The 16,142-nt window shown below is 44.9% G+C and overlaps 1 protein-coding gene across 2 annotated transcripts in view; it reads right to left on the reverse strand.

The window, feature by feature from the left end:
• Positions 1-16,142, reverse strand: part of CHD9 (chromodomain helicase DNA binding protein 9) — a 143,232-nt gene that overhangs the window by 21,874 nt on the left and 105,216 nt on the right. For both annotated transcript variants that reach the window (XM_069740558.1, XM_069740556.1), the window contains exons 21-32: positions 13,397-13,593; positions 10,699-10,898; positions 9,046-9,205; positions 8,866-8,955; positions 8,665-8,768; positions 8,008-8,125; positions 7,861-7,918; positions 7,439-7,481; positions 4,353-4,572; positions 2,641-2,843; positions 1,606-2,469; positions 502-656 (exon numbers count right to left, since the gene is read on the reverse strand). In XM_069740558.1, coding sequence (XP_069596659.1) covers positions 502-656; positions 1,606-2,469; positions 2,641-2,843; positions 4,353-4,572; positions 7,439-7,481; positions 7,861-7,918; positions 8,008-8,125; positions 8,665-8,768; positions 8,866-8,955; positions 9,046-9,205; positions 10,699-10,898; positions 13,397-13,593 — 2,412 coding nt within the window. The remainder of the gene's footprint in view (positions 1-501; positions 657-1,605; positions 2,470-2,640; positions 2,844-4,352; positions 4,573-7,438; positions 7,482-7,860; positions 7,919-8,007; positions 8,126-8,664; positions 8,769-8,865; positions 8,956-9,045; positions 9,206-10,698; positions 10,899-13,396; positions 13,594-16,142) is intronic.

Consider the following 16,142-nt stretch of genomic DNA (forward strand, 5'->3'; position numbering starts at 1 on the left):
GCATACACCCACGGACCTGCGGTCCTGTGACCCCCAATGTGGCGATGGAGAAATGTCTAATGTATCAATTCTATATTTTTATAACTAGACACTGATACATAATCTTATCTTCTCAGCTATTTTTATTCTATGGAATATTCATTATAATTCTATGTACTATGCATAATGACATCTTGCTTGGGCTTCAGTTAGAGCATTTCGAGATCGGATTTACAGCACTAACATGGAGTATAGGAATCTGTAGAATGGAGACGTTAGTTTTGTGGGCATGCTCACTGCCCTATGCAGAGGCCATTGTGCGGGGAGGGGGTGGGAGGAGAGCTGTGTTCATCTATTGTGCACGGTGGATCAAATAATATCTAGACATACAGTAGGTGTGACATGTTGATGACAATGAGAATGCTGAAAAGTGATCTATACAGAATAGGACATGTCAGCCGAATATTAGGATTAGTGGCCAGAAAATTCAAAGAACAATTCTAAAATATGTATATCAGTCACCTTAGGCCAATGGGCAGCAGCAAACACGTATCCTCCTTGTAAAAGATAGTTTGAGTTTGGAGTCCCGTTATCTAGCTGGAAGCTGTCCTGAGTTTCATCCTGTAGAGTGCTCATGGAGGCCACACTTTCTTCGTCATAAGCCTTCACATGGGACACTGTTGGGTAACACAAAGGCAATATGATCAGCCAAATCTGCTGTATGAGAAGGGTGAACAAAAAGTGAATTGGCTTGGAATTTAAGAATCTCTACAGGTCTGACTTCTGGGGCCCCCACCGACCCTGAGAACAGGGTTCTGAAGAGACCCTTCTGAATAGCCAGGAGGACCGTCCATTGTATTCATTCTCTACGGGACTAAAGGGGACAGCCAAGAATGGAAAAGCACATGAAGAGAAAATAATTGCTAAATAAAACGTGCTGGTATATTAGCTCCTGAAAACCTCAGTAGCTTGGCGACACACATCTCACATCCAGCATGTATTACTGGCAGAGACACTCCCATGAAGAGAAATCTGAAAATTGGATCCAGAATGAATGAAGATTGCAGTTACTACAATTGGCCTAACGTGTGGGAATCATTTCCTCCATGTGAAATGTGTCCATTACCTTAAATGGGTTATCCGGGGCAAAGGGTTCTAGGAGACCCTTCACCCATTGCTGCAGCCAATAATCAAGCTCGGTGGCTTGTGCCGTCACCTCGGGCAAGGCTTCTGAGGTCAATAATTGTCTGCAGTGCTGTCGATGTGACGACATGACAATGAAACAACTGCTGGCTCCAGTCTGTAACATCACGCACTATTCTGGGATTTTACGAAATTAGGGCTTATCGATAGAAATACTATTAAATTTGAAACCACGTTGGTGGTCTCCGCCGATCCGGTCATTCATGTGACCGCGGCATTACGGTGACATTTGCATGCAAGCGCTGATGTCAGTGATCGGCTGCCGTAGACATCGAAATAACTGGCAGGACATTACTGCAGGCCCAGCAGGGAGCACCAAAGCGGTGGCACATCCAATGAGCATTTCCTACACTTAGGATAAAATTATTACAATGCCGGACCACCAAAAAAACAGAGTGATAACTTCCCAGCACTCGTACATACCACATTTTTGTCCATCCCCATCATCAATGTCACTGTCCTCGGACGAAGACGATGAAGATGAAGAGGAGGAGGAAGACGATGAGGATGATGATGAACACGAAGAAGAAGAAGAGGAAGAGCTGGATCCTGAGCGAGAGCAAGAAGAAGAAGACGATGACGAAGAGGAAGATCTGGATGAGCAAGAAGATCGGTTGGAGTCAGAATCCGAGTCTGTACTGGAGGCAGACCCTCGCTTGCTAATTCTTGGCTTTTTGGATGTCAGATTGGGTGTTAGGGGCTCAGTCCTTGCTGCCACCATTCGCCTGTCAGTCTCAGCCTTCACCACTGACTTATGCTCCCCAGGAAGAAGCAATGGGCCATTACTGAGGCTTACTGCCTCAACCTTCAGCTTCATAGGCTCTACAGTCAGTAAAGGAATCTCGTCCTTTCCATCGTCATCCTTTCCTTTGACCTCATGATTGGGACTCCCTTTTAGGTCTTGTGTCCGAGATTGAGGAGTAAGAGGGGATGGAGATAATAGCAACTGGCTTTGTGGTGCAGAGAGCGGAGTAGAAGGAGTTCCTTTATTCTGGTTGTAGCTTTTCTGAGATGCCATAAAAGAAAGTTCTGGATCCCGCAGAATGTGATAATCTGTTCTGCTCACACCATGCTTAGCGGCTCCAATTAGCAGATCCCGGTCATGTTTACCGCTCTCCCACCACACGGGTAAGTCTGGGTTTGGTTGGCAGAGCTTAAGGCGCTCAAACAGCTGAGGGTGGTGTATAGCCTGCTCGCGGATCTTCCTCAGGAGCTCAATACGGTATAGCGTTCTGGAGGCTCTCTCCTCTGTGATTGGCTGGATGGAGATGGCGGAGTCCGCCAGGTCTGATGAGAAAAATAATTGGGTTCATTATATTATTTCTCAAAAACATGAGAGCAAGAAAAGTCATAAAAATACCTAAAAAGTCCAACAGAAATGAAATATCCTGTTTTGAATATCCCCCCATAACTCAAGTTATCTAGGAATAAGCTCCAGAAATATCCCAGGACACACACCTTCTTTAGAAGGCAATCGGCACACCCGTCGGCACATTGCTATAAAGGCATAGAGGTACTTCTCGAGGCTCTCATCTGTCTTCTTGTGGAGTCTTGCCATAGCTCGAAACTTGGTCCAATCAAACTGTCCTCGTCCCGGATCAAACACCACCCCGAATGTGGAAACTACGCGGTAAAAGTCGGCTTCCTCCCTTCGAGTCCATCTAGAAGAGAATGTATGTACAATCACAGAAGGGACAGATGTCCACATTAACGTCTGTCACTAATTAGATCTCATTAATTTCTGGGTCACTCTGAAAGTGACGCAGGGTCTAATTTAGGTTTCACTACTTACAGAACATTTCTGAAATCTTATATCAGAAGCCTTTACAACAATGAATCTGCTAAGGTACTGGTTAGCACTGCAGCTCTAAGTGGTGGATGGCCAACAGACTTGCATAATAGTCAGCCATCTTCTGCTTTACCAACAACAACCATACAAAAAATGAACACTAAGCATTTCTAATAGACAGCTGCCGGCCAAGCATTGTTCAGCCATAGCCATCTCTTTAACTCTTTGGCCAAGCACTCCAGTCTTCTCTACAAGAGAACCACTGCTAGAATCCATTACTGGAAGATTCCTCTGCTCATTTCACCAAGAACAAGAGGATTGGCAGTCCGAGATCTGTCAGGGAAGAGTTGGCCAGGCCTGCCGATATCAGATGACATTAGTCTAATGTGTATGGGGGCCATAAAGGGGGTTTCTTGAGTTGTCTCTTGAGCAGCTAAGAGCAGTGCAGTCTCCTCGCTTCCTGGTCTTTGGCAGGGTGGTATCTCCTCCTTGAGTGACAGATATGGTGAACAGAACTGTAGTATTAGTAGAACTATAAAGCTCAGCACAAGTTCTGCTGTAACACATTCTAAGTCTAAACCGTTATTATCTCAATGTGTAAACATAATAATAAGGCCTTTGGACAAGCACACATCTCAAGACAGTGAAAGCAGTGATTAGGAGACCCGCTCTGAAAGCAGGGAGGTGAGCAGCTAACTGCTGTATACAAATCAATGGGCTGTAGAGAGACGAGTGGGAGATTAAGAGTTAACCGCTCTCCTGGACGGTAGCTACTGTACTCTTGGCCAGGCACCACAGGCTGGGTTCCATGGAAATGAGCTGTACACACTATAAAAGCTCAGGCAGAAAAAGCAAGAAAACGCCAAACTTGCTTATTTTCAAACTGTCTAATTGAAAGAACTTGAGAATACCCTTTTAAGTTGCATTGTGATCTTTAGCAACTTTCTTATGTGGAACGGACATGTCAAAAGTTTACAATGTGTCCAGAACTGAGAGGAACTTGACTGCAGAAATGTCTGTGGCCTAGCTTTCGGTTTAGGAAGGAGCTCTAGGCTTGGTTTCTCTGCGCTAGAGAGCAGCAAGCCCAACTAATAACATTTTCTGGCACGTCTCAAACACAAGTCAAAAGCTATTCAGTCTGAAGAATATTCCCTATTCATTCACCCTTAGGCCTCGTTTCTATTTAGCATTCTATGGCAGTTCATTTTTAGGTAAATATCCATTTTCTGCACCTCCGGGATCTGTTCCAGCTTTGTCTAAAAATAATCGGTATAATTTTGAATAGAAATCAACCTTAATAGACCTCTGCCTAAAATATCGGCTGTCTGGGTAGAAATGTGGATCTCATATACATTAATCACAGACGGAATACTTCACCAACCTTTGCTGCCTTTCAATTTTTGCGGCTACTTTTGGATTCAGGGAAACATCTTCAAACGGTGTTTGTGTCACGGGGGTGTGAACAGGAAACATGGGTGGGATTTGTTGAACCTGCCTAAATTTGGTGGTGCGCTGGCATGTTGTTATAAGTCGCCGTAGCCGGGTGGTGAGTGCGGACTGTGTAGGCCAGTAGCTTTTGTCCCCCTCCAACACCTGCCCATCTGGTAAAACAAGACAAGAAAAATTAAGAGATTTCCCTAAGATTTATCTCCGCCACATCCAACATTCTAAAATTGCACTCATTTTATGGCCGAGAGTCTTGGCACCCTTGAAATTCTTCCAGAACAACTTCTTGATTATTGCAAATCATAGAACAAACGCGGCAGCACTCACCGGTCCTGTAGTCAGTAGTTTCTTTATTTAAACATGTACAGGTCCTTCTCAAAAAATTAGCATATAGTGTTAAATTTCATTATTTACCATAATGTAATGATTACAATTAAACTTTCATATATTATAGATTCATTATCCACCAACTGAAATTTGTCAGGTCTTTTATTGTTTTAATACTGATGATTTTGGCATACAACTCCTGATAACCCAAAAAACCTGTCTCAATAAATTAGCATATCAAGAAAAGGTTCTCTAAACGACCTATTACCCTAATCTTCTGAATCAACTAATTAACTCTAAACACATGCAAAAGATACCTGAGGCTTTTATAAACTCCCTGCCTGGTTCATTACTCAAAACCCCCATCATGGGTAAGACTAGCGACCTGACAGATGTCAAGAAGGCCATCACTGACACCCTCAAGCAAGAGGGTAAGACCCAGAAAGAAATTTCTCAACAAATAGGCTGTTCCCAGAGTGCTGTATCAAGGCACCTCAATGGTAAGTCTGTTGGAAGGAAACAATGTGGCAGAAAACGCTGTACAACGAGAAGAGGAGACCGGACCCTGAGGAAGATTGTGGAGAAGGACCGATTCCAGACCTTGGGGAACCTGAGGAAGCAGTGGACTGAGTCTGGTGTGGAAACATCCAGAGCCACCGTGCACAGGCGTGTGCAGGAAATGGGCTACAGGTGCCGCATTCCCCAGGTAAAGCCACTTTTGAACCATAAACAGCGGCAGAGGCGCCTGACCTGGGCTACAGAGAAGCAGCACTGGACTGTTGCTAAGTGGTCCCAAGTACTTTTTTCTGATGAAAGCAAATTTTGCATGTCATTCGGAAATCAAGGTGCCAGAGTCTGGAGGAAGACTGGGGAGAAGGAAATGCCAAAATGCCTGAAGTCCAGTGTCAAGTACCCACAGTCAGTGATGGTGTGGAGTGCCATGTCAGCTGCTGGTGTTGGTCCACTGTGTTTCATCAAGGGCAGGGTCAATGCAGCTAGCCATCAGGAGATTTTGGAGCACTTCATGCTTCCATCGGCTGAAATGCTTTATGGAGATGAAGATTTCATTTTTCAGCACGACCTGGCACCTGCTCACAGTGCCAAAACCACTGGTAAATGGTTTACTGACCATGGTATTACTGTGCTCAATTGGCCTGCCAACTCTCCTGACCTGAACCCCATAGAGAATCTGTGGGATATTGTGAAGAGAAAGTTGAGAGACGCAAGACTCAACACTCTGGATGAGCTTAAGGCCGCTATTGAAGCATCCTGGGCCTCCATAACATCTCAGCAGTGTCACAGGCTGATTGCCTCCATGCCACGCCGCATTGAAGCAGTCATTTCTGCCAAAGGATTCCCGACCAAGTATTGAGTGCATAACTGAACATTATTATTTGATGGTTTTTTTGTTTGTTATTAAAAAACACTTTTATTTGATTGGATGGGTGAAATATGCTAATTTATTGAGACAGGTTTTTTGGGTTATCAGGAGTTGTATGCCAAAATCATCAGTATTAAAACAATAAAAGACCTGACAAATTTCAGTTGGTGGATAATGAATCTATAATATATGAAAGTTTAATTGTAATCATTACATTATGGTAAATAATGAAATTTAACACTATATGCTAATTTTTTGAGAAGGACCTGTAGAAAAAACATCTTCATGGCTCGGGGGAACAAGGCAGTGAGAGGAGTGTGCAGGAAGAGACGACGGCCGTTTCGCGCTTGAAACAGCGCTTCTACGATGGACTCGTAGAAGCGCTGTTTCAAACGCGAAACGGCCGTTGTCTCTTCCTGCACACTCCTCTCACTGCCTTGTTCCCCCGAGCCGTGAAGATGTTTTTTCTACATGTTTAAATAAAGAAACTACTGACTACAGGACCGGTGAGTGCTGCCGCGTTTGTTCTATGATTTGCAATGATTTTACTCTATATATCACGCGAGCACCTCCGTTTATTCATCGGGTTACCATTGATTGAAAGTCTACATTTGGCGTCTCTCTGGACATTGTGGCTGTGCGGCTCGCTTTTTCTTTTTTGATTCAACTTCTTGATTATGTTGCACACCGTGGACAAAGGAATATCAAGATCACTGGAGATGGCCTTGTAACCTTGAGATTGTTGATATTGTTCAACAATTTTGGCTCTCAAGTCCTCAGATAGTTCTGTTCTCCTCTTTCTGTTCTCCGTGCTTAGCGTAAAACACCACACACAAACACACAATGCAGAGTCAACTTCTCTCCATTTTATATGGCTTCTGGTGTGATTTTCATATTGCTCACACCTGTTACTTGCCACAGGTGAGTTTGAACAAGCATTACATGCTTGAAACAAACTTGTTTACTCACAATTTTGGAAAGGTGCCAACAATTTTGTCCAAAATTATGTCCAATTTGCTTTTTTTCCTCAGTTTTCTTGTGTTGTTTCCATACGCCGGAAGTAAAAACATGTAAATAACAAAACATGTGTAATTGCAATCATTTTCTGGGAGAAATACTTCATTTTCTGGAACAATTACAAGGGTGCCAACACTTTCGGCTACGACTGTAAAAATGGTTAATACGGTTTCCTTTTCAATGATGCATGACAACTTTCTTAAAACTGAATAGTCCTTCAAAGAAGGCAGGCAGAAGACTATTTTGGTTAGAATTTACCATTACCTTTAGGGAAAATACAGGCAGCAATTTCTTACCTCCATCTGCTATCACCAGGTCACCGGGAGACGATGCATCATCCTGCAGGGAGGACAAGATAACATGCACACATACAATGGTGAACTTGTGATTTTTTTTTTTTTTTGCAATTGCACCACAATTGGAATTCCCCATTTTTCTAGAATTTTGTACGGTAAAATAAATGATGTCATTCAATTCTACAATTCCGCAAAAAAAGGAATTCATGTGGCTGTGTCGATGGAATAATAATAATGATAATAATAATAAAAAAGCTATAGCTCTTAGAATAAGGGGTAGGGAAACAGAAGCAAAAGCGCAAAAATGAAAAAAAAATCCCTGGTTATTAAAAGGGTTAAAATGGGTCTCTCTGCCATTTAGAGAATAAAGAATGGTGAGACAATCCCTTTAAGTCCGCAAGTGAAACATTTGGCGGTCTTACTTCCAGGTCGTCCTTGAACAGTGCGGGGGCAGGCTTGTACTCCGGATCTTCCACATCCCTGTAGGACATAAGATAATCGATGACTCTTCCTCCATGGCGGTCCAGCAGCAGAGTCACTACGTACCGACTGTGGCGCTTGTAACTCACCCGTCCATGTAATCGTTGGCTCTCTGTTCTGCTGCGACAGCTTTTTCATCGGGCTTTCCAGCTCGTTCAAGAAAACAAAGAGCGGGGTCTGCCCGGATTGTGTTGTACTTTTCATACCCTGCAGGGATTAAAAAAAAAGAGCTGTGCATAAGTAACGGCAATATTTTCTGCAATCATTACCTAAACCATTGGCATCTGCCGAACTAATAATTGCCATTAGTGTGATAATAATGGAGGATCAATTCTCAACTGTGACAACCGTTAATGTAAGCATAGATGTTTATTAAGGCAAAGTCAGGCGGCCGTATAAATCAGATCGAGATTGGAACGGAAGCTCGGACTGGCTGGCAGCTCTCCCCACCAGAGCGTGACCGCTTCATACTTTCATGCTCGGGAGAGCCGCCAGCCAGTCCGAGTATTGCATTCCCAGTTACATGCTGCCTCACTAGGCCCTAATAGCTGTCAGTGAGTGGTGTGTCCCTGACCGTCATCATTCTGAGGACAAGGTTGTAAATGACGGGACCTTGGCTCAAATGTTAGACGAGAAGCGAACGCTTTGTATTGGAATGATTTTTACAATGACAATGTGGATGGGTATGGCAAGATGGTGGCAGAGATTGGGAGCACACACCCTACCTCAGGGGGTGCTCTACTCACCGTGCTTGTAGACTCCAATCAAAAGTGACTTGTCGGCATCTGCGTCCCACCAACCTACCGGTAACTCCGAGTGATCAGGCTCAGGAATCCATAAATCAATTTCACTAAACAAGAAGAAAAAAAAGATATAAACACATAAATCCAGAGGAGTCAATAAAAATGGCAATAAGATAAGGAAGCGCTCAGGATATTTAGCGATACCTGACATCCATTCCTTCCAGGACACTTTTGCTGTGGGCCCCGATCACTTCCTGCTTGAGATAGTACAACATTCTCACCCTAAGTAACACCCTGCGAGAAGATGGAACCAGATGAAGGCATGACAACGACACCGGAGAATGACACAAGTGGCTTCTAGGAGACAAAGACACCATCTCTTACTTGTTACAGTGATGCTTTAAGTGCTTCTTATAGCCGTCATCTTGTAGAAGATGTTCTGGGTTGTACTTTCGTAACCATTCAGCCTTGTGGATGTCAAACGTGCTGGCCTGAGTCTTCACCTTCTTCCCCTTTCTACCTCTTGGTACAGGAGCGGATAATCCTAGAGAGATGCAGACATCGGAATAGGAAATAAATACTATTACAGTTTGTGATTTAGGTAAAAATACTTCGAGCAGAGATAACAGCTCCTACGGCACTCCCAATGGCAGAGCTACACAACATCTGCACTGCTTAGAATGTGCAGGCCCACTCACCTACATACGGCATTGTACACATACAGCAGACATTGGATGTACGACAGCCAAACCCAACCCATTGCTTTGATGGGACGGGGTGACTACATAAACCAGGATTCAGCAGCCTGCGACACTAAGTGTTGTAACGCTCTACCTCCCATCGTGATATGTTGGGTCATAGCGTCATAGATTACTAACCCTGACCCAATGGGGGCTCTTGACTCTCACAACAGAAGATCTACCTGCTTTCATGGGGTGGTGGTTGGATGTATCGGGCAGTGACGTACTCCACTTGTACCTTTAACAGCCGCAGGTGGAGCTCTGTTTGTGGCGGGCAACCTGTTAAGTCCCGATGTGAATCTCTGAGCGTTGTTCCACGCGTGACGTGATCGTGTGACGCCGATGGGTTGTTATGACAGCCTGGTGTCTGCTGATGACCTGCGTGCCTGTCATTACGATCCTCCTGTGAAAGCCAGCCTATGGCAGGGGTACATAGGATGATTTCTGCTATACACAACAGTGCTGAAGCCCTGCTATGGGTAGCACAAGCGATCAGACGATCGCAGCTTCAAGTTCCCTAAGGGGACTATTAAATACTATTACATTTTCTTACTTAAATATATCTATTTGGGGCTCAAAATCATTTTTCCAATTGGGTTCCATTGAAGTTTTTTCCTCGTTTTGCTTTTACAAACTCGTTTATGACCACAGACCACATCAAAGTTGTATTTGCGGAGAATAGCAATAGATCCTGTAAAAGCAAAACGCTGCAAATTTTTTAATGAAACCCGATCATAAAAATGATTTTTCGCACCAAATTCATACATTTAAGTGAGAAACAAAAAATGACCCCAAAGGTGGACAACCCCTTTAATGCAAAATCTTAATTCCCGATCCTAATAACTGGAATAGTATTATTATACACCTACCTAGTGGAGGTAGCGAGGCCATGACAGAGGAACGTGTATTGATTAGCATTAATATTAATGATCTCCATTTTCTGGAGAACGTGGCAGCCATCACATAGATAATATTATTCATGGTTTTACTGAATAGTAATCTTCAAATATGTAAACCAGAATGGAAAAAAATGTCACTGTGTCCTTCAAAAGTTCCATCAAAAGCAGAGATTATTAAATGATGGGGATTTATTCTTCACCAATATGTCATATTTCCATTTTCCAGGCAAAAACGAGCAACATATCCAACCACAAAACATGGAGAATTTCAACACTACTCCCAGAACTTATAGATTTGCATGGACAACCTGGGACTTAATATAAACAGGATTACGTTTTGGATTTTTTTTATTTTAACCTCTCAGCAACGATGTAGGAAACAGAAGAGTGTAACATACCAAGATGGTTTTGAAGCTCCCGCGTCCGCCCATCTTCTGTAGGAGTGATGAGGTCCCACACGAAGCTCTTGATCTTCTCATCTCCTCGGTAGTGCACCAGGCAGTAGGCCAGCAACGCTCGGCAGATGATCTCCACATCCTGCTCATTCAGCTGTCTCTTGAAGCGGCCATGTGATAATATGTCTCTCCATCGTCCCCACCTAGAATGAACCGCAGACAGTAAAAGGCCACAATATTGGTTAATTGTCTCTTGCCCTGCTGCCAGCTATGGCACCATCCCAAAAGAAACGTAATCTCACTGCACTGTATTTCGGCTTACATCCCATAATGACCTGCGCTGTTCCAGTGCCATCATCTGTAGATGTAATTTCCACAGCACCAGCTACTGGGTCTGTCTGGACCCTCAGGAGCAGGATTGTTATTCCTCCCAGTGGATGGAAAAGTCCTGGTGTCCCACTATTTATGTGAGTTTTCTATGGTGCAGAGCACATGTGAAATGTCCCTACCATCAATCACTTGATAATCGCTTAATGAGTTAAAAGCTTGCTGTATGTTATATCTTGTTCTCCTCTTAATTGCGAGCAGATCGGTTGGGTCCCAGGTCCTGAAATCCCCAATGAGCACCCAAAAACGTCCCATGAGGTGCACAATTTAAGAGTTAGGGACACACACAGACTGTAAAATGCCTGCAGAAGAAAGCACAAGTTTTCTACTGCATCTGTACCTCAATATGTGTGTCCTCTGAGGCAGGAGATGTGCACTCTTGTCTTCCGAGCTGCATACACGTCTTCTGAGCTGCGCGCTCCCGTCTTCTGAGCTGCGCACTCCCGTCTTCTGAGCTGCGCGCTCCCGTCTTCTGAGCTGCGCGCTCCCGTCTTCTGAGCTGCGCGCTCCCGTCTTCTGAGCTGCGCGCTCCCGTCTTCTGAACTGCGCGCTCCCGTCTTCTGAGCTGCGCGCTCCCGTTTTCTGAGCTGCGCGCTCCCGTCTTCTGAGCTGCGCGCTCCCGTCTTCTGAGCTAAGCTCTCCCGTCTTCTGAGCTAAGCTCTCCCGTCTTCTGAGCTAAGCTCTCCCGTCTTCTGAGCTAAGCTCTCCCGTCTTCTGAGCTAAGCACTCCCGTCTTCTGAGCTAAGCACTCCCGTCTTCTGAGCTAAGCACTCCCATCTTCTGAGCTAAGCACTCCCGTCTTCTGAGCTAAGCACTCCCGTCTTCTGAGCTAAGCACTCCCGTCTTCTGAGCTAAGCACTCCCGTCTTCTGAGCTAAGCACTCCCATCTTCTGAGCTGTGCGCTCCAGTCTTCCGAATTGTGGGCTACTGTCTTCTTAGCTGTGCACTCTCGTCTTCCGAGCTAACTACTCTCCCATCTTCTGAGCTGTGTGCTCCCGTCTTCCGATCTAACCACTCCCGTCTTCTGAGCTGTGGGCTCCTGTCTTCTAAGCTGTGGGCTCCTGTCTTCTGAGCTGCGAGCTCCTGTCTTCTACGCTGTGCACTCCTGTCTTCTGAGCTGCGAGTTCCTGTCTTCTAAGCTGTGCGCTCCTGTCTTCTAAGCTATGTGCTCCCGTCTTCCGAGCTCACCACTCCTGTCTTCTGAGCTGTGACCTCCTGTCTTCTGAGCTGTGGGCTCCTGTCTTCTGAGCTGTGAGTTCCTGTCTTCCGAGTTCCTGTCTTCTAAGCTGTGCACTCCCGTCTTCTGAGCTGCGAGCTCCTGTCTTCTAAGCTGTGCACTCCTGTCTTCTAAGCTGTGCGCTCCTGTCTTCTAAGCTGTGCACTCCTGCCTTCTAAGCTGCGCGCTCCTGTCTTCTAAGCTATGTGCTCCCGTCTTCCGAGCTCACCACTCCTGTCTTCTGAGCTGTGAGCTCCTGTCTTCTAAGCTGTGGGCTCCTGTCTTCTGAGCTGTGGGCTCCTGTCTTCTGAGCTGCGAGCTCCTGTCTTCTGAGCTGCGCGCTCCCGTCTTCCAAGCTAAGCCCTCCCGTCTTCCAAGCTGTGAGCTCTTGTCATCTTAACTGTGGGCTCCTGTCTTCCGAGTAGTGGGCTCCTGTCTTCTGAGCTTTGCATCTCTCTCGGGGTTTCAGAGTGATTGTTGGGATCTCAGTACCTGGACAAAACCTATCTATTTGCAATTAAAAGAACAACAAGAGCAAATGTCCAGTTACTAAAGAACATCTGCCAGCATAAGGCTTAGCCCGAGGCAAACTACTTTGTAAGCCCAGGTAGAAGAGTCCACTGGGTGGCTCACACCAGCTCCTTTCTGGTATTCCTGAGAACGGGGTTTTCTTTATGTATAATCAGAGTGTTGGGTGGGAAAAAGTTATAGGTAACCACCCAAAGCTCAGCTGTGCTTTTCCCGAGTTGCAGAATAACACATAGCGTTCTGCAATGAGTAACCCAGTTTGGATTTAATGGTGCCTGTAGATCCTGGACGACATCAATAATACTAATGTGGGGTTATATTTTATCACTGCTCAGTTTATGGTTAACAAAGATCGGGGAGATAACCTATTCTGAATATGTACATCTATTATCTCTATTAATATGCCTGAATTGTGGCCAAACCACAATGTCAGAGTTGGTACCCACTTGGACACCAATATTTGACTCATATATCATCAACTCTTGGGATACAAACCGCTAAACCTTGATCCAATGATCATTCTGACAATACATATTCCTATAATGAGAAGCTTTTCCATGAAATTCTTACCCATAAACCAAAAGATTTTTCTCCACTCGAAAGCACTCAGTTCTGCCATATCCATTTAGGCGATCATAAGGTCTTCGCAGCTTGGGTTTATCATCTCCGTCACTTTCTGCTTCAGAAAGTTCTGCAAGTTCATCCTTGGTAGCGCTAAAGGGCCGGGTTTGTTTGCGAATTCTCGGTGTATCAATGACCAGGCTGTTCTGCAGGTGGATATAAATCACAGCCGAATTAATCTACGAAGGCTGTATATGAACTTGCAACTCAAAGCCGATAACTGTGGTCAGAGAGTTATTGCATCTTTAGACGCTCACAAGGCGTTCGATAGTGTGGAGTGGGGGTATCTCTGGCAGGTGTTGCGAAGAATGGGGTTTGGACCGCAGTTCATATCATGGATTCAATTAATGTACTCGATGCCGATGGCCAGGGTTAGGGTAAACGGGGAGTTGTCACGGACCATACAATTGGCTAGAGGGACGAGACAGGGGTGTCCGCTTTCCCCCCTTTTGTTTGCTCTGGCGGTGGAACCACTGGCCGCTACGCTTCGACAGTCTGATGAGATGACGGGGTTTAAATATGGGGTGATTGAAGAAAGGGTGGCGTTGTATGCGGATGATATTTTGTTGTTTCTGGCTGACCCGGTTGCATCCTTGGAGGGAGCCATTGGGATTATTGAACGATTCGGATCAGTGTCGGGACTTAGGATAAATTGGAGTAAGTCTATCTTGTTTAAGGTGGACGATGTGGATGGGGAGCCATTGGAGGACGGGCGACTGGAGGTGACGAGTAAATTTAAGTACCTGGGAATATGGGTATCTATGCCGGTCACTGACTATATACATGAGAATCTGACTCCAATCTTGGGTGCCCTCAAGGCAAAAGCGGATGCATGGCTTAAGCTACATTTGTCTGTGGTAGGCAGGGTGAATCTTATCAAAATGATTCTGATGCCGGAAATATTGTATATTCTTCACAATGCGCCGGTTTGGATACCACGTGGGAAATTTAGACAGATCAACTCTCTGTTTAGGAATCTGATTTGGGGGAGGCAGCATCCGCGTATCAAACTGGAGACACTTCAGAGACCCAAGGATGATGGGGGTCTGGCATTGCCTAACCCTGAGTTGTACTTTCTTGCAGCCCAGAGTCAGCATTTAAGGGGCTGGGCGCATGAAGGGTCATCTGGGGCAGTACAGCGGTTGATGGAGGTGGTGACAAAAAGAAGGCCAGTGGTGCAATGTTTGGAGGATGGATCCTTGGAGAGTTTGGGGAAGCTATATCCGAGTTTGCTGTTGATACGCAAGCTGTGGAGTAGATTGAGGCACATACGTGGGATCACGGACTTGACTAGATACTCGCCGCTATGGCATAATAACAATCTGAAAGAATTTGAGGCATTGGGGGTACTGATAGAGTGGTTGGGCAAAGGGATTCAGTATGTGTATCAAATAATTGAACAAGGTGAACTGAAATCATTTTCCCAATTGCAGGCGGAATTTGGTCTTGGGTCTGCAGTATCAATATTTGCGGATGAGGCATGCCTTTGGAGCTCAGAGTAGGAACGGAGGTATTAGGATTCAAAGGGATATAGTACTGGAGTATGTGTGTAATGATGGGACGACTGGAGGAGTCATATCCACTCTGTACAGGGATCTGTTGCACACTTTCCTATTGGGGTTTCCAATAATGCCAAGAGCTAAATGGGAAAGGGATTTGGGCCCAATAGATAACGAGACTTGGGAGTCGGTGTTGGAATGGATCCCAAAACTGTCGCTGAGTGAACCGTATAGACTGTCACAGCTCTATGTGATACACAGAGTTTATAGGTCTCCGATGGTGCTATATAAGGCAGGATTGCGTAATGACTCTGAATGTCCGAGGTGTAAGTCTACGGATGCAGACATTTTCCATATGATGTGGACATGTCCGAGGTTGGCTGCCTTCTGGGTGGTAGTTTTGAGTCGTATGGAAGGTGCGTATGGATGCACGGTGCCAAGGGACCCAGTTGTCTGTTTGTTGGGATGCGTGGCTGAGATTGGGGTGGATAAACACCTAAAGATAGCTATAGCCAGATTGTTGTATATGGCTAGGAAGGTGATAGCTAGAAACTGGATTAGGGAAGAGCCGCCGTCAAGAGGAGAGTTCCTCCAGTATGTGAAACAGGGCCTGACACTAGAAAAAGGGATTTATAAGAAGAAAGGGAAAACTGAAACGTTCAATAAAATGTGGTCTCCATGGATTGCTATGGGATAGTAATGTGAAGTGTGGCCTATACGATTGGTTGAGGGATTAGATACTCTATTGTTTTAATGATGGTAGTAATTAACAAGATGAGCTGCTTTGTGGGGTGGGGGTGGGGGGCTTTGGGATCGAAGGGGGCTGTTTGAAGGGGGAGGGGGGGGGGGGGAAATACTCTATATTGAAAATGTAAATGTAACATGTTAATTGCCTTGTTATTCTTAATAAAAATTTATTTGAATAAAAAAATAAATCACAGCCGAGCTTTCAGTACATTAGTCAGACATTTATTATCAACTACATAAATATTCTTAAGTTATACAGGTCCTTGCTTGTGTAGAATAATGAGCTCGATCTCTTCTATTCACACTTGAGAAGTTGGAATAAATGCCCGCTTACATGAGTAAACGGCAATCAGGAGGCAAAGACCAAATGCTCCTTCATCAGCTGTTGGCATCTTTTATGCAGCCTAAAGTGGTTGTACCATGAACAAAGCACATTTTAATAAATAGAT

The sequence above is a fragment of the Ranitomeya imitator genome, chromosome 9, assembly GCF_032444005.1.
Source record: "Ranitomeya imitator isolate aRanImi1 chromosome 9, aRanImi1.pri, whole genome shotgun sequence".
NCBI lineage: Eukaryota > Metazoa > Chordata > Amphibia > Anura > Dendrobatidae > Ranitomeya > Ranitomeya imitator.